The 27,566-nt window shown below is 42.3% G+C and overlaps 1 protein-coding gene across 1 annotated transcript; it reads left to right on the top strand.

The window, feature by feature from the left end:
• LOC311237612 (phosphatidate phosphatase LPIN2-like) lies at positions 1-26,306 on the top strand (the record flags this gene model as incomplete). The annotated part of the gene is made up of 19 exons (XM_084325551.1): positions 1-195; positions 4,664-4,759; positions 5,653-5,957; positions 6,769-6,885; positions 7,419-7,542; positions 8,358-8,844; positions 10,202-10,301; positions 10,703-10,890; positions 11,874-11,967; positions 12,898-12,967; positions 13,375-13,461; positions 14,755-14,831; positions 19,019-19,268; positions 20,172-20,320; positions 21,223-21,309; positions 22,739-22,891; positions 24,602-24,716; positions 25,263-25,366; positions 26,162-26,306. The coding sequence occupies exons 1-19, from the start codon at positions 4-6 to the stop codon at positions 26,304-26,306; spliced, it is 2,940 nt and encodes a 979-aa protein (XP_084181677.1). The 5' UTR covers positions 1-3.
• Positions 26,307-27,566: the final 1,260 nt, after the last annotated feature.

Below are 27,566 nucleotides of genomic sequence, written 5' to 3'. Positions count from 1 at the left end.
ACCATGAACTATGTGGGTCAGCTGGCGGGCCAGGTGCTGGTCACAGTGAAGGAGCTCTACAAGGGCCTCAACCAGGCCACTCTCTCGGGCTGCATCGACGTGGTGGTGGTCCGACAGCCCGACGGGACCTTCCAGTGTTCCCCCTTCCACGTACGCTTCGGGAAGCTGGGGGTGCTGCGCTCCAGGGAGAAGGTGGTGAGTCGACATACGTCATCAAAATCAAGAGTGTGCTTTAGTGCTTTACAATCTCAGACTGTTCTGTATCCTCCTCCTTCTTCTACGGCACCTTGGAGCATCATCATCCAGTCCCAGGGGTGGAAAGTTCTTGAGTAATTGTACTTCGTTACAATACTTAAGTACTGTTTTTGGGGATTTGTACTTTACTCGAGTATTATTAGTTTTATATACTTGTACTTTTACTCAATTACATTTCAGAGAAAAAAAACATCCTGCGGCCGGACTTTATTTAAAAACAGCCAATCAAATCCCCATCAATGGAAAATGAACCCGCCCATACTAGGGCTGTCCCTGACTAAGGATTTGGATAGTCGACTATGATTGGCCGAAATTAGCCGATAGTCTAAAAAAAAATGTATTCCATTTGGGCTTTGGGGGTGCTTAATGTCTGACGGAAGGCTTCTTGTCCTCTGCAAAAGCATGCAATTGGTCCACTGATGGATACATCTTGATATTTGTCTAGTCTAGTGTGTTCATTAGACGGGTGAAATCCTCTTTCAGTGCCTCTGTGCCTGTTTTCTTAGGCAGTTAGCCTCTGGTATGCGTGCCATTAGCGTTAGCCACTAGGGGTGTAAAGGTACACGTATCCGTACCGAACCGAACAAGTTTCAGTGTGTACTGTACCGAACGGCTGTGTAGTGTACCGAACGAATACAACGGTATGTTAACCACTAACGACCGCCCACCGGGGGCTATTTTTTTCACAATCTAATATAATTAATTTTAATTTTAATTTTTTTACAAGTCGATTATTAATTTCAATATAGAATATTCGTTGACAGCCCTACAAGTACAATTAGTTACTGCACACTACATCACCCCTGAGTGGAACATGGAAATCCAAACCTTCCCCCACTGTACCGAAAACCCGTACCGAACCTTGACTTCAAAACCAAGGTACGTACCGTACCGTGGTTTTTGTGTACCGTTACACCCCTATTAGCCACGCTTCTAGGCCTCTTTTCTTTTGGAAAGAATGATATATATATTTTTTTTTGTATTCGACTAAGAGGCTGGCAGTCGACTACGGCTCCTTTCGATTGATTAGTCGACTATTCGACTAATAGGGTCAGCCCTAGCCCATACCCAAGCTGATTGGTCCTTGTGCAAGACTAGAAAGCGAGGATCTTTGATTAAACACTTGATATCAGACAGGCAGAGTGACAAGCCACAGAAGATGGCCACAAACAATAGTGTGAGTGATAAAGAGGACGAAACAGAACATGTCATTGCCCCGGAATAAAAAGAAAATTTGACTTTTACTTTTTAGTACATACTTTTTGACTTTTACTCAAGTGTGTTTTTAGCCAGATACTCTGACTTTTACTTGAGTACGATTTTGAGACGGTACCCATACTTTCACTTAAGTATAATTTCTGGGTACTTTTTACACCCCTGATCAAAATGCAAGTTAGTTGTAGTGTAGGGAAGAGGGAGCAGAATACCTAAAGACCATTTTACCTAATGTAGTTCTGTGCGGACCTTAGGTACAGATTCATTCAATCTTTATTTATACTCGATAATACACTGAGTAATTAAACTCATTTACAATGCCGTCGAGATGTTACATACACAAGTGTCACAGTGTGTTCATAAATATAAAGACATCAGACAATCAGAATAATTGAGAGCACATTTTAAAATACATAAAAAAAAATTATAATAAAAAATCTTTTAAAAAGAATAAAATAGCTCAAAATTAAAACAGAGGTAATAATTTAAAAACAATTACATATTGTGGTGACCTGATTGGTCATTAAGGTTCTAAACCGACCCATAGACACTAGAGTGTCTAGTTTCAGTGTTTCCTGCAGGGTATTCCATGATGTAGGGGCAAAAAAGCCAAAAGCAGATCTACCAAGTTCAGTACAAACTCTAGGCACTCTAAGTGTAAGCCAAAAACTGGATCGTGTAAGACAGGGTCCAGTGGTCCATTCCAATAAAGAACTAATATAATTTGGACAATCTCTAATTATGGCTTTATAGATAAAAAGATTGCAATGCAACTTACGTTGGTCAGATGAGCGTAGGCTATAGCTGCCAATGTTGCATGATACAGTATGAAAGTGCACAGAGGGGAGCATACTAAGAATGGACTTGTAAATACATGTGAGCCAACAAAAAACTAAAACAAAACAAAAAAAGAGAACTCAATTTACGTGTTCAAAAAGGAGTAGCAAGAAGTATACACTTATTTAATCCTACCCCTTTTCCACTACTCAAAATTAATGTAATTCCTTACTAATTTAAATCCTTACAAAACAAATATATATATATACAAATATATGCAAAACATAAAGAAATAACTAAGTATATGTAAAACATGAAGAAATTCATATAAAGCAGATCATCATAATCTAGCAAAGGGACACGTAGCAGAAAACCACCTCTCCCCGAATTCAATAGAAAAACAGGCCTTGTTTCTAAAATAAAATCCTTGTTTTAGCTTCTTCACGAGTTCAATGTTTCAAGCTGACTTTCAATTAAAAACATTTACTGTACAAAAACCCTTGTTTAGACCACAGTGAGAACAGCTAGACTGAAACAATATCTTAGAACACAGTGAGAACCGTTATACTGAAACAATATCTTAGAACATAGTGAGAACAGTTAGACTGAAACAATATCTTAGATCACAGTTAGAACAGAACTGAAACAATATATGTTTGGCTACTGTATCTTGAGGTGTTTCCTATGATCAATTCCCTGTGTTATAATTGCATTATTTACAACATTCTGATTTATGTAAAGAAGGAAAATGACTTTGCAATACACAGTAAAATGTGTGTGTGTGTGTGTGTGTGTGTGTGTGTGTGTGTGTGTGTGTGTGTGTGTGTGTGTGTGTGTGTGTGTGTGTGTGTGTGTGTGTGTGTGTGTGTGTGTGTGTGTGTGTGTGTGTGTGTGTGTGTGTGTGTGTGTGTGTGTGTGTGTATACTTTTATATGAAATGCAGAATGAAAAACAGAAAAACAGAATACTTTTATATGAACTGCTTTTTTCTGTTATGTTCCTGAGAGTGTGCTAGATAAAAATAGATAAAGTATAAAATAGAAAGTACGTAAACAAAGTGTAAACAAAAGTGTTCAATATACATAATATACAATATACAATACAGAGTAGAAAAATTTTGTAACTGAGTTACAATACCAATACAATAGTGTGTGTGTGTGTGCGCGCATGCATTAATGATATTATTGTTTACAACCTTACTAAGTATGCACCCCAGTGAACAGTTGTTTGTCCACCTGAGAGGTTGAAGCTGTATTAAGTTGAGTCATAGAGCAGCGGCCTCTCCAGATAAGCCTGTTGCTGCTCATATTATGGCTTAACACTAATGCTGCAGGCAATCCTCTCCTCTGGCCCAGTTATTGTCAAGGAGTCCTGCGACGGAGCCGGACATGCAGTGGTCCTGGTTGTAAACAAACCCTGTTTGTTTTTGTTTTGGTCTGCGTGTGGGTGTGGGTCATTCATTCATTCATTCATTCATTCATTCATTCATTCATTCATTCATTCATATTATTATTATTATTATTATTATTATTATTATTATTATTATTATTATTATTATTATTATTATTATTATTATTATTATTATTATTATTATTATTATTATTATTATTATTATTATTATTATTATTATTATTATTATTATTATTATTATTATTATTATTATTATTATTATTAATTTTAAAAAAAAATCACTTTTTCTCCTCTTTTTCTATTTTTCTCCCATCCCAATTTCGCTGTGCCAATTCTTCCCTCCCCTGTCTTGAACGTTGCTTGCATATATATGCCCCGCACTGGCCGGTTGTAGGGAGGATAGAAGCCTTGCATCACGTGTCCCCTCCGATACATGTGGAGGCAGCCTGTCACATCTTTTCACCTGCCAGCGCGGACTCTCATTGGCGAGGTGTAACGTGTGGGAGGCTCGCACACTACCCCCGCCATTTCCTGTCTCTGCTGTGCAGGCGTCCCCCAACCGACCTGTAGGAGTCGCTGTCCACAACGTCCAGATTACCACCCATCGACTTCCCACCCGCTAACTCTGCCAATTGAGTTAGTATGACGGCCGGCCCAAGCCGGAGGCAACGCCGACAGCCGCATTCGAACCCGGTGTCTCTTGCGTTGGTGACGAGCGCAATGTCCGCTGCGCCACTCAGCCGCCCTAATAATATTCATATTAATATTATTATTAATAATAATAATGCTATTGTTATTGGTATTATTATATTATTGTTATATTACTATTGTTATTAGTAGTAGTAGTATTGTTATTATTATTATGTTCTATTCTATTATTATTACTATTTCTATTATTATCTTTCCTGCCTGTACCTCACCTCCCCCATGGTGCTATGACATCTGAATGTCCCCAAGGAGATCAATAAAGGAACACTTGCTTGACTTGATGCTGCTTGACTCTGCAGATTGATATTGAGATCAATGGAGAAGCTGCAGAGCTGCATATGAAGCTGGGAGACAACGGAGAGGCTTTCTTCGTCCAGGAGACGGAGAAGAACAATGTGGGTATATCTACTCTCACCTGAGATGAGATGGGTTTAATGTTGGATTCTGATTTTATCTTCCATCATAGTTCACACTGGACTAATGTGGTCAATATCCAGACCAAAAAAGTAGATTTTCTGAAAGTATACTTTTTATGTATTCAGAAAGTATACTAAAGTTGTGTTAAATTGCAACCACTTAAGACTTAGTGTGTTAAAGGCTGTACTGAATATTAGGGATGGGCATTTAAAAAAAAAAATACAGATCAATTGATCGCATGCTATACTCGAGTGATCGTGTATTACTTGTAAAAAAAAAAAAAAAAAAAAATATATTTTTTAATTATTATTATTATTATTTTATTTAACTTAATTTTGTTCATTCATGTATATGTTTAAGGAAACCAACAAACAGTTATAATCTGTGAAACAGATATGTAAAAAAGAAAATTTATTTATTTTTTCATAAAAATTATTAATAATTTAAGATCGATTTTTCTCATAGCTACGAGTAATCGATTAATTTATTACTCACACCCATCCCTACTGAATATGTGCTTGAATATATTGAAATTATACTTTTGATGTTTTGGTTACGTTTGCTTAATAATTGCAAAATAATACACTTTTAAATACGTTTACTAAAATACTACTTACATTTGGTAAACATCTCCGTTTTCTAAGTGTAATGTATTTAGATTAAACTTACAGCATATTTGAATGACTATATCCTATTAAACGTGTACATGAAAACACAAAAAAAAGTACCAAAAATACATTGCGAATATACTCTCAGAAAAATATACTTTCAACACACTAAAAATGTACTTTCTGTATGGGAAAAATATACACATCTTTGAGTTTGAGTGTGAGCGGATAAAAGACTATATCTGTTTTTCACCCACACCCAGGAGATTGTCCCTGCCCACCTCGCCACCTCACCCATCCCCACAGAAGAGGTGCTGTTCTGGGGCAGAGAGTCCAGAGCAGAGGAGGGGCCGGCCGTGGAGGACGCAGGGCAGCTGCAGGCCCTGGAGGACCCGGCCCTGGAGGACCCGGCCCCGGGGGCGGTCCCCCTGCCCGGCTCCAACACGGCCGCCAAGAAGAAGAAGAGACGCAGGAGGAAGCACAAGGTGGAGCCCCGCAAGGAGGATCAGACCGCGGGCGGCGAGGCGGAGAACTGTGAGCCGAGCTCAGATGAAGAGCATCACGGAAGGTAAGAAGACTGTGGGTGGAGAGGTGGAGAACTGGGAGCTGAGCTCAGATGAAGAGCATCATGGAAGCTGCTGCTGCTTGTATGTTCATTTTGACTGACTCTGTGTTCCTCTCTGCCTTAGATTATGACTCTGTGTTCCTCTCTGCCTTAGATTATCACTCTGTGTTCCTCTCTGCCTTAGATTATGACTCTGTGTTCCTCTCTGCCTTAGATTATGACTCTGTGTTCCTCTCTGCCTTAGATTATGACTCTGTGTTCCTCTCTGCCTTAGATTATGACTCTGTGTTCCTCTCTGCCTCAGATTATGACTCTGTGTTCGTCTCTGCCTCAGATTATGACTCTGTGTTCCTCTCTGCCTTAGATTATGACTCTGTGTTCGTCTCTGCCTCAGATTATGACTCTGTGTTCCTCTCTGCCTCAGATTATGACTCTGTGTTCCTCTCTGCCTTAGATTATGACTCTGTGTTCCTCCTTGCCTTAGATTATGACTCTGTGTTCCTCCCTGCCTTAGATTATGACTCTGTGTTCCTCTCTGCCTCAGATTATGACTCTGTGTTCCTCCTTGCCTTAGATTATCACTCTGTGTTCCTCTCTGCCTCAGATTATCACTCTGTGTTCCTCTCTGTCTTAGATTATGACTCTGTGTTCCTCTCTGCCTCAGATTATGACTCTGTGTTCCTCTCTGCCTCAGATTATCACTCTGTGTTCCCCCCTGCCTTAGATTATGACTCTGTGTTCCTCTCTGCCTTAGATTATGACTCTGTGTTCCTCTCTGCCTCAGATTATGACTCTGTGTTCCTCCCTGCCTTAGGACCTGTTCGCTCTCCACTGTGAAGGGCACGGTGGAGCAGAAGCGGAACGCCTCCCTCACTGGCATGGAATGGGACAGCTATCCTTTCTCTGATGGAGACTGGTCCCCGACTACAAGGTACCTCCTACTCAGTCTGCCAGTAACGGCTCATTCAAATATTTACACAGATCAGGCAAACAGAGAGGATATTATGTTCTTCCTCTTCCTCCCTCTTCACGTTGGGATTTGTTTGGAGGAAGCTCATGTCATACTCCCCTCCAAGATGAAGATGTTGTTGTGACACGCGAAGTGCTCGCTCGCTCTCTCTCTCTCTCTCTCTCTTTCTCTCTCTCTCTCTCTCTCTCTCTCTCTCTCTCTCTCTCTCTCTCTCTCTCTCTCTCTCTCTCTCTCTCTCTCGCTCTCTCTCTCTCTCTCTCTCTCTCTCTCTCTCTCTCTCAGGTGCCTGTCCAGCTGTCCAGAGGCAATCTGCAGCACTACTCTAGATAGATGTTTACCTGAATACATAGCTATTATTATTAGGGCCTGCTGCCTGGCGGACATTTGCACTCCACTGAGCACAGCTCTCTAGTTTCCATAGGATTCAGCTAAACAAACAGTGACAGGGTTGTAAAATAAAGTGCTGCTTTTTGTGTTGCTTTCGCTTTCAGGAGGGACCTGTCTGAACCCGGTGGCCCTAAGAGTGACTCTGAGCTGATGGTGAAGTCGACACAGAGCGCGCTCAGAGCAGAGGCCCACATGCAGTGGACCTGGGGAGAATTCCCAGAATCCACCAGGGTAGGGTCTCCTTCCTCATGCTTTGATAAAAAAGAAAGAAAAAGATTTGTGATAAACTGTGACCAATTTGGCTACAGCTTGTTGCTGACCGGATATTTAACCTGAGCACTGTACTGACAGTACTGTCTATCTGTATGTCATGTATGTCATATATGTCCTGATGAATTGAAAATGGGGGACCCTGATGTAAACAAGACGAAAGTCTTTCTCTGGTCTGCATCCCCTTAACAATTGTATGTAATTGAGCTGTACTGTACTGTACCCATTCTGCAATCTGTTAATAAAGTTTTCAATCAATCAATCAATCAATCACTGTATCCATTGTCTTTATGCAATTATGTAGTGGCAAAGACCAGCAGCTGGATATGTGTACAAAGTGTTTTGTCTCAGGATGTAGTAAAATTTGATTGTAGCGCTACCATTTGTGAGAATCGGGTGGAGAACCTAGGAGGACTAGGGGGAAAAGCTATTAAAAAAAAGTTTAAAGCAAAATGGTGGACATGGGTGGCAGACCAAGGATTGCTGCATATGTGTACAAAATCTTGTGTCAGTCGGACTTGCGGTGTATGAGTTATAGCTTTCCAAAGTGTAACACTTTGATCTTTGACCTTTGACGCCACCATAATATGTGTGTGATATTTGTTCTGGTGCATTAGCGCACCAATTGTCTCTCTTTGTCATGGCAAACACATTTTTCACAGCTTTGGGACGGACTAACTAATTGGTCACAGCAACATTTTTTTTATTTTTTTTCAAAAACAGGATGCAATGACAGGATCATTATAATACCTCCTTACTCTTTTGTTTTCTCCCAGGTCTGCAAGAAGGACAGATCCGAGCCAAAGACGTTGACTATCACCCCCTCTGAGAGTACACACTTCCGGGTGATCCTCAGCTCCGAGCTCATGGAGGCGGAGAAGGGAGAGCGCTCTGCGGACCCCGTCTGCACCATCGTTAAGCCGGAGCCCTGGAAGCCTGAACCCCCCTGCTCCAAGCCCCAGCCCCCCTGCTCCAAGCCCCAGCCCCCCAGCCCGCTACCAGGAGGCCCTTCCTCCACGTACAACACGTGCGTTCCTCGGTCCGAGCCCAGCCCAGTATCTGAGCCACATCCCCTGAACTCTGACCTCTGTGCCTCCAAACCCACCCGTGGCAGGACCCGGTGGACGTCCTCCCCGCCCAGCCATAGGAACAGCGTCTCTGGTGCCAGTGGGGCCCTGGGTCACAAGGTCAGGGACGCAGAGGCGGAGTCCCCCGACATGGTGCCCTGCTCCAAGGCCACGGACGTCCCCTCCAAGAGGAGAGGTAGCCTACGCAACCGTGAGCTTTTAGTTACATGACGTGATCTATAGTTGTTGTTTAGTCATTGATACCGTTTACAGTATATCTATTTGTTCTATATCTATATATTTGAGTGCTAATGAAATAGAGTAAGAGAGGTTTGAACACACTGAAGTAAAGGTTTTGTGCTCTCACATTTCTTTGCACTGGTTGCCAGATGCCTGTTTTTAAGTTCCAGCTGAGAGGTAGGAGCTGGAAAACACAACGGTTCCATAGCCTGAAGGCTTCTAGTCATACAGGTGCAAAGTTTATAAAGATCCCACGGAAAATGTGTGTTTCACAAAGGTTTTTGTAATTCAGCGTGATTATCCAAAATGGCCAGCTCTCGAATCAAAACAAAGGACTTCCTCGTCCGAACGGCTTGTCAAATATACAGTGTATCTTTTGTTCATTACTTTAAAGGGATAGTTCAGATTTTTGGACCCCTGGCCCTATTTTCTACTCACCAATGATGTTGTTGGTCGGTAGAGTCCTTTCTCAGTGCAATCCATGATGTTGCAGTCTGTATTCTCTCAGTCTGTATCCTCTCAGTCTATATCCTCTCAGTCTATATCCTCTCAGTCTGTATCAGTCTGTATCCTCTCAGTCTATATCCTCTCAGCCTGTATTCTCTCAGTCTGTATCCTCTCAGTCTGTATCCTCTCAGTCTATATCCTCTCAGCCTGTATTCTCTCAGTCTATATCCTCTCAGTCTGTATCCTCTCAGGCTGTATCCTCTCAGTCTGTATCCTCTCAGTCTATATCCTCTCAGGCTGTATCCTCTCAGTCTGTATCCTCTCAGTCTATATCCTCTCAGTCTGTATCATCTGTATCCTCTCAGTCTGTATCCTCTCAGTCTATATCCTCTCAGTCTATATCCTCTCAGTCTGTATCATCTGTATCCTCTCAGTCTGTATCCTCTCAGTCTATATCCTCTCAGTCTGTATCCTCTCAGTCTGTATCCGCTCAGTCTGTATCCTCTCTGTCTATATCCTCTGTATTCTCTCAGTCTATATCTTCTCAGTCTATATCCTCTCAGTCTATATTCTCTCAGTCTATATCTTCTGTATCCTCTCAGTCTGTATCCTCTCAGTCTATATCCTCTCAATCTATATCCTCTCAGTCTATATTCTCTTAGTCTATATCATCTGTATTCTCTCAGTCTATATCTTCTCAGTCTATATCCTCTCAGTCTATATCCTCTGAGTCTATATCTTCTCAGTCTATATCCTCTCAGTCTGTATTCTCTCAGTCTATATCATCTGTATCCTCTCAGTCTGGATGCTGTTCACTCACATAGTTAAAAGAAACCCTCTCCTTGTCTCTCTTGACGTTGACACAGTGGTGAGGAAGAGGAGTCAACACCAGGGACCTGAGGACATCTACCTGGACGACCTGAATGTCCTCGAGCCTGATGTTCTCGCCCGGTACTTTCCTAAAAGGTACAAAGCCACCTCCCTTACCGTCTTCTCCAGAGAGAGACAAGAAGATAGATACCAGTTTCCTCTCTGTGCGTTCAGTAGAAAGCTATCTGGCTGCACGTTAGCCTAGCTTAGCACAATGAATGGAAGCAGATGGTGCCGGTTAGCCTTCGGGAGAGGTGTTAGTTGGACAATGCCTAGGCTAACCGGCACTGTCCGCTTCCATTCATTGTGCTAAGCTAGGCTAACATGCAGCCAGATAGCTTTCTACTGAACGCACAGAGAGGAAACTGGTATCTATCTTCTTGTCTCTATCTGGAGAAGACGTGAGATAATTTCCCCAAATGTTGGCGTGTTCCTTTAACCTCTACACACACCATCTATGGGCACACAGCGGAGAATGATTTCCTGTTGTGTTCCAGTGAGACGGAGCAGGTTCCTAAGCACTGGGTGGAGGTGGGGAGGTGTTCCGGTTCCCAGTCGCCCCAGTCCGTGGGCAGCGCGGCGGCCGACAGCGGGACGGAGTGTCTCTCGGACTCCGCCGGAGACCTGCCCGACGTCACCCTGTCTCTCTGCGGCGGCGGCGGGGAGAACGCAGAGGTCTCCAAAGGTAAAAATAATAATATAAACATTGGCTCAGGAGGTAGAGCAGTTGTCTGGTAACTCGGAGGTTCCCGGTTCGATTCCGGCTCCTTCCGGGCAGGGTGTCGAAGTGTCCTTGAGCAAGACACTTAACCCCTAATTGCTCGTGATGTGCAGGTTGGCACCTTGCATGGTTGCCTCTGCCATCGGTGTGTGAATGAATGGGTAACAAATGGCTAACGTGTCCATAGAAATCCATAGTTAAAAAGATGCAATGAATTGTGTATTTTGATGGGATATTTCACTTTAGTAGAACTTCATCAGCAGTCTTGCCATTGTGTAAGATCTTCTACAGGTAAGTTAGTGACCACTGCTGTCCCTGTCGTCCGCTGTCAACACCACCATTTCTCCCAGGCGTCAGGCCTAAACTAACTTTAATAAAACAGACAATTCTGAGTCAATGGTAAGTGTTTGTTTTGGCATTTGATGTATGTTTACCTGCTGCCTTGCTGGAAGAAAGATTTTAAACATTCAAAAGTTGACAGTTGGTCAAACTACACCTCAAGTGAGAAATGATTAGACTTTTACTTATCATTTGAAAATGGCAACATTATTAAAAAACAAAAAAACAAGTATCTTTGACTCAAGTACCTAAACAGTTTTAAAATATATATAATTCAGAATCAGAAGTATGATATTTAGACTTGGTCCTCAAAATGAATGGAAGTGAATGAGGAGCCTGACACCTGGGAGGAATGGTGGTGTTGACAGCAGGGACAGCAGTGGTCTCTAGCTTACTAGTAGATGACCTTAGATAAAGGTAACACTATTGAAATGTGACTTTAGTTCTAGTAAAGTGAAATATCCCTTTAACAAAGCCCTTCCTCCCTATTGAAATCATCCACTGCATAACCATATATACATATGTGTTTCTATTAACCTACTGTAGTAATGGGGACAATCAGAGAGGGATAGCATCATAATGAGGTCTTTATGTAATATCTATTCCAGACAGATTCATGGAGCACATCATCACGTATCATGAATTCGCTGAGAATCCAGCAATTATCGACAATCCCAATCTGGTGGTGAGAATTGCCAACAGGTGAGTTACCTTAACGCTTGTACTAATTCACAACACATGGCACTAAAGCTAATGCCTAACATCATGCCGATTCACTCAACAATGACATTTACATTGGTCTACTGCCCCCTTGTGACCGCAGATCATTCTGCAGGTATTTTGCTATGGTTGCCTGATTGATTGATTGAATTGATTGAAAACTTTATTAACAGATTGCAGAATGGGTACAGTACAGCTCAATACATACAATTGTTAAGGGGATGCAGACCAGAGAAAGACTTTCGTCTTGTTTACATCAGGGTCCCCCATTTTCAATTCATCGTAACATATATGACATACATGACATACAGATAGACAGTACTGCTACATCTATACATTTATGACATACCAGATTTGCAATTACAGTACTGTTTGTGATACAAAAAGAGTCCAGAAAAAAAAGAGTATATACATTTGACGTAGAAACTGTACATTGGATTGGGTAGGTGGGGGTGGGGGGGGACTGTACATTGGAGGTGGTTGGGTGGGTGGGTGGGGGGGGGGGGGGGGGGGGGGTTGGGTAGGAGTGGGGGGGGGGGGGGGGGGGGGTAGGAGGGGTGGGTGGGGGACACTGTACAACTGTACAAACAAAACTGTACATTGGATTATTGACAAGACCATACTTGGTAATTTACTGTACATTGGAGGGGGTTGTGTTCGGACATTTACAGGGGCCAGTTTCGAGTTGCAGTCTCCCTTAGGTGTTTTTTGAGAGTGTTTTTGAAAGTGGGTAGTGATTCACATTCCTTTACAGCTTTGGGTAGGGCGTTCCACATTGATGTGGCATAATTGCGAAACGTGTTTAGTCCCTTGTTTGAGCCGAATCTGGGTTTAACATGATTTGTGGAGCTCCCTCTGGTGTTGTGATCGTGGTCGTGGCCTATGGTGCAAACTTGATCTTTACAACTCCAGGTATTACAACTGGACGCTGGCAGCTCCTCTGATACTCAGCATGCAGGCTTTTCAGAAGAACTTGCCGAAGGTATGTGTTTGTTAATATATAGACCTAATGCCTTTCCACCCACAGTCTGGCATAATCTTCCTGGACACTTTACAATTTTTACAATTTTTCTCACAATCTTCCTCGACACTTTACCCATTTTTTATACTTATTAGTTATTACTGTACATTTGACTGTATATTTCTGTATATTTCTGGCTGTATAGTTTATTTTAGAATTTATATATATTTATATACATACCAGAAATGTATATCACTGACCGTATTTTATTCTTTATTCTTATTTTACTCTTATTGACTACCTAAATGTTTAATGTTTACTGTGAGCGATCTGTAGTGGCGAATTTCCCTCGGGATAAATAAAGTATTTCTATTCTATTCTATTGAGTTTCATTGCATCCTCACATCAGTTGTTTGCTTGAATGTCAGGCCACAGAGGAGGCCTGGGTGAAGGAGAAGATGCCAAAGAAGTCCGGATGTTGGTGGTTCTGGAGGAAGAGCAGCGTGAAGCAGGTACCATCAGTACCATCAGTACCATCAGTACCGTCAGTATCATCAGTACTGTCAGTACCGTCAGTACCATCAGTACCGTCAGTACCATCAGTACCGTCAGTATCATCAGTACTGTCAGTATCATCAGTACTGTCAGTACCGTCAGTACCATCAGTACCGTCAGTATCATCAGTACTGTCAGTATCATCAGTACTGTCAGTACCGTCAGTACTGTCAGTATCATCAGTACTGTCAGTATCATCAGTACTGTCAGTACCGTCAGTACCATCAGTACCGTCAGTATCATCAGTACTGTCAGTATCATCAGTACTGTCAGTACCGTCAGTACCATCAGTACCGTCAGTATCATCAGTACTGTCAGTACCGTCAGTACCATCAGTACCGTCAGTATCATCAGTACTGTCAGTACCGTCAGTACCATCAGTACCGTCAGTACCGTCAGTACCGTCAGTACCGTCAGTACCGTCAGTACCGTCAGTGCCGTCAGTACCATCAGTACCACCTCCTCACGTTCATTCAAACCTTTATTTATTCTCGAAAAGATAATCGAGGTCACCCTCATTTTCAATGTCGTCGAGACTTTACAGACATTTTTCAATGCATACATTTTTACAATATTATAATAATAATAAATATTAATAACTATCTATATAGCACTCCTCACACATGGACCACAGTCCAGAGTGCCCCACAGCAATTCGTATAAAATGAACATAGGCATAAAATCAGCACACAGTTGACAGAATAAAAAACAATGCATAAATTGCAGACATAAGAATAGGTATAAAATACAATAAAAGTAGTGCAACCTAAATGTGCAGACATAAGAATAGGCATAAAATAAGTACAATGTTGCTCGAAGGCATGTGAACTACTGATCCTCCTTCATTTACATGTCCATTCATTCTAACTCAGCTGTCAAGAGTTTTCATTGTAAATGAGCACTTCTGCAAACGAGAGAAAAAACGATTGGACAGGAATGATGACGATCTGACGAATGACGAATTGCTTATTTCTTACTTACCGATGATGTTGTTGATCAGTCGTTTCTCAGCCCGATCCATGCTGTTCATACTAACTCGACCCCATTGACTTTGCATTGGTTTGTGGCTACATCTCCAGAGCTAGTGTGAGGAACAGCATGGGTTGTGCAGAGAAAGGACTCTACTGATCAACATCATCACTGGGAAGTATAAAAGAGGGTCCTAAAATCACAACTATCCCTTTAACCGTACACCTTGTACTAGATATGTAGTATTACAGATGTATGTTAATGATGGTTCCTCCTCTCTTCAGTCCTCAGAGACAAAGCTAGAGAGACAGGAGTCTCTGAGCAGGGAGAGCTCTGTCCCCCACCAGGCCCCAGCACCTCCGTGAGTAAGAAGCACCGTTACACCACCATCACCATCACACCACCACCAGCACCGTTTGGCATTTCAGCAAGCTAGGAAAGACAGTATTTGAACTTGGTGTCTGACAATATTCATTACAGATCCAGGCTTTGTCTTCCAACTGCAATACAAGCCAGGGGAACAAGGATGTTTACATTGGTCTGCTGCCCCCTTCTGGGCGTAGATCGTTCTGCAGGTCTTTGCTATAAACCAAGTGAGGTTCCACAGTGAGGATTGATTGATTGATTGATTGAAAAGTGTATTAACAGATTGCAGAATGGGTACAGTACAGTACAGCTCAATACATACAATTGTTAAGAGGATGCAGACCTGAGAGAGACTTTCGTCTTGTTTCCATCAGGGTCCTCCATTTTCAATTCATCATATGACACACACGACATACAGATAGACAGTACTGCTACATCTATACATTTATGACATACCAGATTTTCAAATACAGTACTGTTTGTGATACTAAAAAAATCCAGAAAAAGAGTGTATATACATTTGACATAGAAACTGTGCATTGGGGGAGGTTGGGTAGGTGGGGTGGGGCTGTACATTGGAGGTGGGGGGGGGGGGGGGTTTGGGTAGGGGGGGGGGACACTGTACATTGGAATACTGACCTACATTTGACATAGAAACTGTACATTGGAGGAGGTTGGGTAGGTGGGGTGGGGTTGGGTGGGGCTGTACATTGGAGGTGGGGGGGGGGGGGGGGGGGGGTTGGGTACATTGGAATACTGACAAAGCCATGCTTGGTCTTTATTGTACAACTGGGTTAGGACATTTGTAGGGGCCAGTTTTGAATTGCAGTCTCCCGTAGGTGTTCTTTGAGAGTGTTTTTGAAGGTGGGTAGTGATTCACATTCCTTTACAGCTTTGGGTAGGGCGTTCCACATTGTTGTGGCATAATTGCGAAACGTGTTTAGTCCCTTGTTTGAGCCGAATCTGGGTTTTACATGATTTGTGGAGCTCCCTCTGGTGTTGTGATCATGGTATTCACTGACCTTTGGGAAGTATTTTGACATGTACATGGGTACCTTGGTCGTGTAGTGTATCTTGTAGACCAGGCCCATTGCAAGTTGCTGTACTCTGTCGTCTACTCTAAGCCATCCTAGGTTGGCAAAGTGTGCAGGGGTGAGGTGGGTTCTAGGAGTCAGGTCAAGCAGTAGTCTGACTAGTTTGTTTTGAGATGTTTGTAATTTGGTTTTTAGTGCCTTTGAGGTGCTTTGGTACCATGAGGTGCAAGCATAGTCGTAGTACCCTTGAATGAGTGCTCCTGCCAGTCTTCAGGGTATTCTTGTTTACCAGGGAGGAGATCCGGTACAAGAATCGAGTTCGTTGATTGACTTTTTTTTATTACATTGGATGCCATTTTGTCACAGGAAAGATTAGCCTCTAGGATGGAACCCAGGTAGGTAATTTCATCTTTCCTTGTGACAATATTGTCACCCACTGTAACTGAGAAGCCGTCGGTCTTGCTGAGTTTGTTATTTGAACCGAAGAGAATGGACTCGGTTTTGCCCATGTGTAATGATAGTTTGTTATCAGCGAGCCATATGCAGATTTTGCCTAGTTCCGAGCTGAGGGTTTTTTCAACCTGTAACTTGTTCTTGTCAGAGACCAGCAGGGCTGAGTCGTCCGCAAACAGGAACAAGTTGCAGTCACAAGCTGACGACATGTCATTTGCATAAATTAGGAACAGTAGTGGTCCTAGTATGCTTCCTTGTGGAACACCACAGTTCACTGTGAGGGGGGGGGGATAGGGTACCGTTTACCTCCACCATCTGTTCTCTCCCCTCCAGGTAGGATTGTATCCAGCTCACTGATATCAAAACCAATTGCTTTTAGCTTGTCAATCAGAATGGTGTGATTGACAGTGTCGAAGGCCTTTTGTAGGTCTAGCATGACCATGCCGCAGTATTTGCCCGCGTCCACCTCTTGCTTGATGTGGTCGTTCAAATAGAGAAGGCATGTGTCAGTGGAGTGGGAAGTTCTGAAGCCAGATTGGAATTCGTAGATTAGATTTTTATCCGTAAGGTACTTTTCGACCTGTTCGAAGTATTAACCCGTTCACTACCACACTACCAAAGGGTTAACCCTTTCACTGCGACAATACAGCAGGTTAACCCTTTCACTACCACATTACAGACGGTTAACCGTCTGTAGTGTGGTAGTGAAAGGGTTAACCTTATGTAGTGTGGTAGTGAAAGGGTTAAGTATTATGGCCAAACCATATTGTGTAGTTTCATAATCTTTGACAGGGGGGATAGATAATTAAATTATTTTACTGTTACAGCCAATAAAGGTAAATGTTGTAACTTTGGATGCTGATTCAGGTTCACTGACCATAGGTGACCATTGCTAGATCAGAAGAATACATTCTTACTGTAGATTAATTCCTTACACAATGAAGACAAAACTAAATCTATAGTTATATCTCAACAAAAATACAAAAAGCCATACAGCAAACAGTGCAGTGATTTGACTACCAGCCAGTCGGGATAGATGAATAGTTTAATACGGTAACAATGAAGATGCTAGAAAGGGGCACACAGTGTCATCATAACGTCACAGTCTTTGTTCTGATTGGTTCTGTGGTAGCCTCACATCACAGTCTTTGTTCTGATTGGTTCCGTGGTAGCCTCTCATCACAGTCTTTGTTCTGATTGGTTCTGTGGTAGCCTCGCATCACAGTCTTTGTTCTGATTGGTTCCGTGGTAGCCTCGCATCACAGTCTTTGTTCTGATTGGTTCCTTGGTAGCCTCGCATCACAGTCTTTGTTCTGATTGCTTCCGTGGTAGCCTCACCTCACAGTCTTTGTTCTGATTGGTTCCTTGGTAGCCTCGCATCACAGTCTTTGTTCTGATTGCTTCCGTGGTAGCCTCACCTCACAGTCTTTGTTCTGATTGGTTCCTTGGTAGCCTCGCATCACAGTCTTTGTTCTGATTGGTTCCTTGGTAGCCTCACCTCACAGTCTTTGTTCTGATTGGTTCCTTGGTAGCCTCGCATCACAGTCTTTGTTCTGATTGCTTCCGTGGTAGCCTCACATCACAGTCTTTGTTCTGATTGGTTCCTTGGTAGCCTCGCATCACAGTCTTTGTTCTGATTGCTTCCGTGGTAGCCTCACCTCACAGTCTTTGTTCTGATTGGTTCCTTGGTAGCCTCGCATCACAGTCTTTGTTCTGATTGGTTCCGTGGTAGCCTCACATCACAGACTTTGTTCTGATTGGTTCCATGGTAGCCCTAACTGAAATAGCTTTCAATGAATGGGAGGCCAAACAAATGATGCAAGTGAAATCATGCAAGCGAGGCTAATAAAATACAATATCTGAGAATTCATCTTCTTCCTGTTTAGACACTGTATTAATACAGAATAGAGCAACTTTTCAGGGAGATCTTTCTTTCAGGAAAATAAATGCACCTGCATGATGTAGTGACTTTCATGGGGTCATGTGGTGTTTATGACACATTTTCAGATACAATGGAAGAGTGTTATGAAAAAAGAAGGGCATCTTGAATTTTTATATCAAGGCAAGAATGACCAAAAATACCATGGATTTCACCATCTCAAAAATATTGTTATCGTTCTTTAATATTGGTTCACTTTGTTTCAAAAGGTTTTTCTAACACATGTGTGATGATATTAGCAAGTTGTATTCATTAGCATATGGTTATTATGGCATTATTCCCTCCTCCAGACTACATAACTTCAACAGGTTCCTCATGTAACTCCATGTAACAACCGATCATCTACACTCATTGCACACACATCCACATGCAAACACTCACCTTAACACTCACTAGTTTAGACACTTTAACACTACATCATATTTATCTATTTATTAAAGAGATTTGCACTACATTCATACCTCATTTGCATTTGCACCTTACCTTAAAGTTTTGTACCCCATTGTCTGCATTTGTACCTCATTGTTTACACATTTTTACTCATTGTACTTAGATTGTACTTAGGTTGTACTTTAGATTGTATATTGTATTGTATATTGTATATTCCTCTTTTACTTACTTCTTTACTGTATGAAGCACACTCTCAGGGGCTCATACAGAACCAAGCATTTCACCGTAAAGTACATGTATTTTATATGTGCCCAATAATAAACAAACGTGAAACAAACTTGAACTTGAAACCATGGCGTCCTGCAGGCAGAGCGCAGCAGACTCCTCCTCCAGTGACGACGCGTCCGAAGAGCTCAACGCTGTGGTGCCTACTGAGCGCGTGCAGACCGAGGGGCCTACTGAGCGCGTGCAGACCGAGGGGCCTACTGAGCGCGTGCAGGCAGAGGGGCCTACTGAGCGCGTGCAGACCGAGGGGCCTACTGAGCACGTGCAGACCGAGGCGCCAGCCTCTTGTCACGCCTACAAGAAGTCCCTCCGCCTCTCGTCTGACCAGATAGTAAGAGCCCCTTTCACAAGCCCGATGGTGCGTTTGGTCGGTCCTCGTTAGCTCGTAAAGTAAACTAAGCGAAACTAAATCTTTTTTAATTTTTTATTATCCACTTTTTCTCCTAATCTTTCTATTTTTCTCCCATCCCAATTTCACCTCGCCAATTCTCCCTTCAATTCTCCCCTCCCCTGTCTCGAACGTTGCTAGACCATGCCTCCCACTGGTCGGTTGTAGTGAGGACAGAAGCCTTGCATCACGTGTCCCCCTCCGGTACACGAGGAGGAGGCAGCCGTCGCATCTTTTCACCTGTACAGCGCAATCTCTCAGTGGCGAGGAGTAACGCGTGGGAGGCTCACGCTGCCCCGGATACTTCCTGATTCTACTGCGCAGGCGCACCAACCGACCTGTAGGAGTCGCTGTCCACAACGTCCGATCCCCACCCACCAGTTTTCCCACCCCTAACACTGCCAATTGTGTTAGTATGAACAACCAGCCAAGCCGGTAGCAACGTCGAGAGCTGGGCTCGAACCCAGTATCTCCTGCGTTAGTGGCGAGCGCCTTGCCCACTGCGCCACTTAGCCGCCCAGCTAAACGAAATCGTATATATATGAGCTGATGACGGCGTTCGCCAGGTGCGCTCGCTAGGTCATAAGGTCGAGACCAATCAGATCTAAGGAAGCAGATGCAGACAGATTATTCAACCGTTCTTTCTTGACGCAGGTGGTCAGATCAACTTTGCACCACAAAAAGTTTGAGTTCAGTTTCCTGGTGGTGAATTCGAAAATGTCCCGACTTTACAAGGACCGGCCCAACACACCATGATACCATATAACATGTCACTGCAGTGCAGCCGTTGATTGACGTCATTATTACCTGGTGTCTTTATTATTTTGTTCCTCTCTCCCCTCATAGGCCAGCCTGAAGCTGAGGGAGGGGCCTAACGATGTCACCTTCAGCATCACCACCCAGTACCAGGGCACGTGTCGCTGCGAGGGCACCATCTACTTGTGGAACTGGGACGACAAGGTCATCATCTCCGACATCGACGGCACCATCACCAAGTACGGGAGATTCTGAAGTTGTTACCACTCTCTCTGTCTCCTCTATACTGTCTCGACTATACTGTCTCCTCTATACTGTCTCGACTATACTGTCTCCTCTATACTGTCTCCTCTATACTGTCTCCTCTATACTGTCTCCTCTATACTGTCTCGACTATACTGTCTCCTCTATACTGTCTCCTCTATACTGTCTCCTCTATACTGTCTCGACTATACTGTCTCCTCTATACTGTCTCCTCTATACTGTCTCCTCTATATTGTCTCCTCTATACTGTCTCCTCTATACTGTCTCCTCTATACTGTCTCCTCTATACTGTCCCCTCTATACTGTCCCCTCTATACTGTCTCCTCTATACTGTCTCCTCTATACTGTCTCCTCTATACTGTCTCCTCTATATTGTCTCCTCTATACTGTCTCCTCTATACTGTCTCCTCTATACTGTCTCCTCTATACTGTCCCCTCTATACTGTCTCCTCTATACTGTCTCCTCTATATTGTCTCCTCTATACTGTCTCCTCTATACTGTCTCCTCTATACTGTCTCCTCTATACTGTCTCCTCTATACTGTCTCCTCTATACTGTCTCGACTATACTGTCTCCTCTATACTGTCTCCTCTATACTGTCTCCTCTATATTGTCTCCTCTATACTGTCTCCTCTATACTGTCTCCTCTATACTGTCTCCTCTATACTGTCTCCTCTATACTGTCCCCTCTATACTGTCTCCTCTATAATGTCTCCTCTATACTGTCTCCTCTATACTGTCCCCTCTATACTGTCTCCTCTATACTGTCTCCTCTATACTGGCTCCTCTATACTGGCCCGTCTATAGTTACAAGTTAGCGACAGTGTTTCTAACTTGTAAATGAAACTCTGTCATCGCTCTTTTGTTTTCCTCTCAGGTCGGATGTGTTTGGTCAGATTCTTCCTCAGCTTGGAAAAGACTGGACTCATCAAGGCATCGCCAAGCTCTACCACTCTGTGCACGAGTAGGTCCTAACACTCAATCAGAACAGCCACACTGTTAGACCCCAATAACCACACACATGAAACACATGAAAATAGTACATAATTTTAATGCCATACTGTCAGAAAAGGTTAATTGGATTTTACTCAGTGCAAGTAAAAAATAAAGTATACTTCAGTATATTTTCTGAAAGTATACTTTATGTTTTATTTATTCAAAAAGTATACTAAAGTTGTGTTAAATTGAAACCACTTTCTTGTTGTTCTGAAATTAGACGTGTGATGTATTTTCTCTCTTACTTTTGCTTACTTTTAATACGTTTACTAAAGTACAATTTAAGTTTAGTAAACACATTTCTTATGTGTACTTAAACATGTGCTTTGAATTAGCACACGAAAGCACCTAAGAAGTACCAAAAATGCATTGCTCTCAGTATACTCTCAGAAAAGTACATATGGGTAGAAATAAACTTTTTTTTTTTTATTCACTTTTTCTCCCATTTTCTATATTTTCTCCCATCCCAATTCCGTATCATCCAATTCAACCCTCCCCTGTCACGAACGCTGTTTCTTGCCTCCCACAAGCCGGCTGCAATGTGGACTAAGTCATACATAGCACAAGTCCCCTCCGGTACTTGAGGTAACAGCTGTCGCATCTTTTCACCTGCGCAGCTCGATCTCTCAGTGGCGAGGAGTAACGCGTGGGAGGCTCACGCTGCCCCCGACACTTCCTGATTCTACTGCGCAGGCGCACCAACCGACCTGTAGGAGTCGCTGTCCACAACGCCCGATCCCCACCCATCAGTTTCCCACCCCCTAATACGGCCCCTAAACTGAAAGCAAATGTGAAGCGCTGGGCTCGAACAGGCGAGCCCAGCGTCTCCAGATTTCGTGGCGAGCGCCTTGCCCACTACGCCACGTAGCCGCCCGGGTAGAAATACACTTAATGTACTAATGTACTTTCAGTATGAAAAAAAAGACAAAACATTTTGACTTGGGTTTGTCATTGTATATGACCGCCACAGTCGGGGGCAGCGCGGTGGCACAGTGGTCAGCACTGCTGCCTCACAGCACGAAGGTCCTCCTGGGTTCGAACCCCAGCAGGGGGCCTTTCTGTGTGCAGTTTACATGTTCTCCCTGTGTTCACGTGGGTTTCCTCCAGGTACTCTGGTTTCCTCCCACACCATGAAGACATGCATGTTAGGCAGGGACTACAGATGAAAACTAGCTCATTATAGTTAACTTTGGCACATTTACATTGATGTGGAAACTGAAGATGTTGATTAACCCTTTCACTACCGCACTACCAAACGGTTAACCCTTTCACTGCCACACGGCCCGTCGGTAGTGTGATAGTAAAGGATTAACCTTCTGTAGTGTGGCAGTGAAAGGGTTAATGTGCACTGTCCCTGGGTAAAAAAAATTTAATAATTAAACTTAAACTTAAACCAGGAACGGCTACAAGTTCCTGTACTGCTCGGCCCGAGCCATCGGCATGGCGGACATGACCAGGGGCTACCTGCACTGGGTGAACGACCGGGGCACCATCCTGCCCCAGGGGCCCCTCATGCTGTCCCCTAGCAGTCTCTTCTCAGCCCTGCACAGGTAAGCACCTCTCTACTGGTCAACAGTGCTCTGCGACGTCCCCAAAGCTAATGTGTGTCGTTAGCAGCACGGTGGTGGGGCATCCATTATTTGGAGGAGCCGTTTTTACATCATGGTTAAAGGAACACGCCAACATTTTGGGAAATTAGCTTACCGTCTTCTCCAGAGAGAGAGACAAGAAGATAGATACCAGTTTCCTCTCTGTGCGTTCAGTAGAAAGCTATCTGGCTGCACGTTAGCCTAGCTTAGCACAATGAATGGAAGCGGACAGTGCCGGTTTGCCTTCGGGGAGAGGTGTTAGTTGGACAATGCCTAGGCTAACCGGCACTGTCCGCTTCCATTCATTGTGCTAAGCTAGGCTAACGTGCAGCCAGATAGCTGTGTTTTAGAGAGTTGTTTGAAAGTCTGGCTCATTTATTTCTCGCTACACTCTACTAGAAGCCCTCTGCATGTCAAACCTCTGCATTCGGTTGGGTGTGTTTGTTGTCATCTTGTGAACTTGAATAGCTTGTAGTAGAGAAATACAGTAACATTAGAGAGAATAAACAATACTGTGATTTTCACAAGAGCGAATTACCTACGCCTAGCGACCATCAAGTTTCATGGAGTATATTTACACCCCTTTTCAACATCAATGGCAGTGTGAATCATATAAATAGTTGTTGCAAACTTGAAATGACAAATGAACAAAATGAACAAATAAGCAAACGTACAATTTGGATACAATTGTTTGAATGAAACAGGTCTAGGAGCAGATTCAGTATACACTGTATGAAACAGGTCTAGGGGCAGATTCAGTATACACTGTATGAAACAGGTCTAGGGGCAGATTCAGTATACACTGTATGAAACAGGTCTAGGAGCAGATTCAGTATACACTGTATGAAACAGGTCTAGGGGCAGATTCAGTATACACTGTATGAAACAGGTCTAGGGGCAGATTCAGTATACACTGTATGAAACAGGTCTAGGGGCAGATTCAGTATACACTGTATGAAACAGGTCTAGGAGCAGATTCAGTATACACTGTATGAAACAGGTCTAGGGGCAGATTCAGTATACACTGTATGAAACAGGTCTAGGGGCAGATTCAGTATACACTGTATGAAACAGGTCTAGGGGCAGATTCAGTATACACTGTATGAAACAGGTCTAGGAGCAGATTCAGTATACACTGTATGAAACAGGTCTAGGAGCAGATTCAGTACACACTGTATGCATTTTTATGTTGCATAATTTGCACTGCAGACTTTCATTGATGTCAGTAAAGAGATTAATATTGATGACACCTTCTCGAGGCCAGTGTCTGGGAAAATAAGGTGATTCTATAGCAGCCAAGTACTAAGGTCAGATAAGGGGAATACCGCTGATTTTCAACATTTAAATAATGTATTTTACTAACCTTCTGGAAATACTATGATGACAAGCAGAATGTTTGACTGAGATGTGGCTGGGTTAGAGGTTAGAGGTCACATGAGCTGCTTACGTACCGGGGATGTTAATTTAGCTTAGAATCCGTGACGTGAGCTGCGTCATTTGAGGGCAAACTGAGATATTATTTTATTTTAAGTGTTATTTGAAAAAGAAAATGGAGTTGTGTCTGACCAAGTACTTCTTGAAAGTACAGTCAAATACATATTTAAATGTTGAAAATCGGCGGTATTCCCTTTTAAGTCTGTAAGCCTTGACGTTTGACCCTCTCTGTCACAGGGAGGTCATAGAAAAAAAGCCTGAGAAGTTCAAGATTGAGTGCCTCACAGACATCAAGAACCTCTTCTATCCAAACACCCATCCTTTCTATGCTGCCTTTGGAAACAGGGAGAATGTAAGTAGAATGATTTTGTTAGTGTTATTAAAAGGTTAAAAGTATTTCTGTGAACTGTCTGAGATTTACTGCCCAAGTCATTTTTCCATTCTGAAAGTATATTGTTAGTATATTAAGTGTGTTAAAAGAATATTTCTAGAGTATACTTGCAATGTATTTTTGGTACTTCTTATATGCTTTCATGTACTAATTCAAAGCACATGTTTAGTTAATGAATGTGCTTGAAGTGTAATCTAAGTATTGTGTTGTTTACCAAACTTAAGTTGCACTTCAGTAAATGTATTACAGGTATACTATTTTGGTAAGCAAGTAACCAAAAATACACACTCGAGAAATATTCTTTTAACACACTTAACACACGTTTAACATGTTCTATACTTTCTGAATACTTGAAAGTATATTTTCAGAAAATATACTTATGTAAAGTTATCCTTTTTCTTTTCTTTCTTTTTTACTTTGGCGACTCTGAAAGACTTAGGATCATTTGTAATTAAAGTTAGCTGTTTCGTTCAAAAGTAATTTCTGAAGTATTTATGTTTCTGTCAGGATGTGTTTGCCTACAAACAAGTGGGCGTGCCGGTGTGCCGTATCTTCACCGTGAACCCTAAAGGAGAGCTCATTCTGGAGGAAACCAAAGTCAATAAGACGTCGTAAGTGTTGCACAAGAAATACCATATCAGCTTTTCTTTATAAATGTTTTTGTTCTTTGTCTGTATCATCTTGTTCTGTGTTTGTTTCATCTTGTTCTGTGTTTGTTTCATCTTGTTCTGTGTTTGTTTCATCTTGTTCTGTGTTTGTTTCATTTTGATCTGTGTTTGTTTCATTTTGTTCTGTGTTTGTTTCATCTTGTTCAGTGTTTGTTTCATTTTGTTCTGTTTGTTTCATTTTGTTCTGTTTGTTTCATCTTGTTCTGTGTTTGTTTCATCTTGTTCTGTTTGTTTCATCTTGTTCTGTGTTTGTTTAATCTTGTTCTGTTTGTATAATTTTGCTCTGTGTACTGTATGTACAGTATCATCTTGTTCTGTGTTTGTTTCATCTTGTTCTGGTTGTTTCATCTTGTTCTGGTTGTTTCATTTTGTTCTGTTTGTTTCATCTTGTTCTGTTTGTTTCATCTTGTTCTGTTTGTTTCATCTTGTTCTGTTTTTGTTTCATCTTGTCCTGGTTGTTTCATTTTGTTCTGTGTTTGTATCATTTTGTTCTGTGTTTGTTTCATCTTGTTCTGTTTGTTTCATCTTGTTCTGTTTGTTTCATCTTGTTCTGTTTGTTTCATCTTGTTCTGTTTGTTTCATCTTGTTCTGTTTGTTTCATCTTGTTCTGTGTTTGTTTCATCTTGTCCTGGTTGTTTCATTTTGTTCTGTGTTTGTTTCATCTTGTTCTGTGTCTGTATCATTTTGTTTTGTTTCCAGGACCAAAGCTTCTCGTTCCCTTGTTCCCTCTCTCTCCAGGTACAGTCGTCTGAGTGAGCTGGTCGAGCACGTCTTTCCTTTACGAAGTAAGGAGCAGAGCGCCATCTTCAGCAACCCAGAATTCAGCTCTTTCTGCTACTGGAGGCAGCCAATCGCTGAGGTCTGTCTTGATGATCTGCTCTGATTGTCTGGCTGAACCGGTCCAAACCTCATGTCCAAACCTCATGTCCAAACATCATGTCCAAACCTGGCGCTATCAGGTGTAAATTTGACGGGTACATTCAGTATTAAATACCTTTTTCATAATGTTTTTTAAGAGAGAACTTGAAAACAAATTAATGAACATTCTCTGTGTTGTTTTCCATGATGACCGCTTGCGCTGCCTTAATACTGATGATGTGTATTATTATTATTTTATTTTTCAATGTAAAGGTTAGAGGCCCTTCAAGGGGAACTATGGCCAATTTCTGAATTGAATAAATTCCTATGATGGTCCAACATAGTGAATACAAACTCACTCATATCTCCCAAATCCAAACGCTAGAGTGCTGAAACTCAAATGTGTGATGTCATCAGGTATTAAGTTTGCTCCATGGACAATTAATTAGCTAAACAAATTCTGTGGGTCCACAAATCAGTCCCCCATTCATTGTCTACGGAGCAGCTACAGACTTTAAACCTGATGACATCACAAGTTTGAATCTTACTTCTCTGGTTTCTGGCTTTGGGGGAGAGAGTAGCTCATGTTCACAAATATTGATTGCACTTTCCTAGGACATGGAAATAACATACTGTATTGGAACGATTAATTCCATTATAAGAATAGTCTGCCGTTATCATTGTTGATATACATTCCATCGTAGTGAAGATGACTGGAGACACCCTGGGTGATCGGTGTGTAATCAAACCCACCTGGCCTGGACTCTGAACATGAAAGATCCATCTGCAACTCTCCTCGCTGGAGACGATAGTTATTAATATTGCTTATCCCAGTTTTCTGCCCATTTTGTTATTTTCCTCAGTCACACCTGCTACTACAACCTTGCCCAGGAATGAAAGTGATGAGAGAGGCCTGTCTTCTTCCAAGACATTTTGGCATAATAGTTATAAATTACTTTGGAATGAATCACACCAGACAATATTATATACTGGGGGTGTAAACAATCTCAATACAGAATTAAACATTTGAAAGAAAAAGAAAAGTACTTTTTACACTTTAGTGTATTTTGAAATATTAAACTGTAGCGATTATGCTTCCCCTCTCTTCCCTAAGTCTCAGTTTAACTGCTGCTATCGTATAGCTACTGCTATTAGCAGAACGTTTAAGGCTCATGTTTTATAGTTTACCACTTTGAAACAGATTTACATTTTCTGAGCCAAACCAAGATATTTACATTTAATATATATTAAATGTACCATTAAAATGTACCATATATATATTTTA

Source organism: Notolepis coatsorum (assembly GCF_963971535.1).
Source record: "Notolepis coatsorum genome assembly, chromosome: 12".
NCBI classification, from domain to species: Eukaryota; Metazoa; Chordata; class Actinopteri; order Aulopiformes; family Paralepididae; genus Notolepis; species Notolepis coatsorum.
Note: the sequence above shows the minus strand (reverse complement) of the source record. Positions and strands in the feature narration are given on the sequence as shown.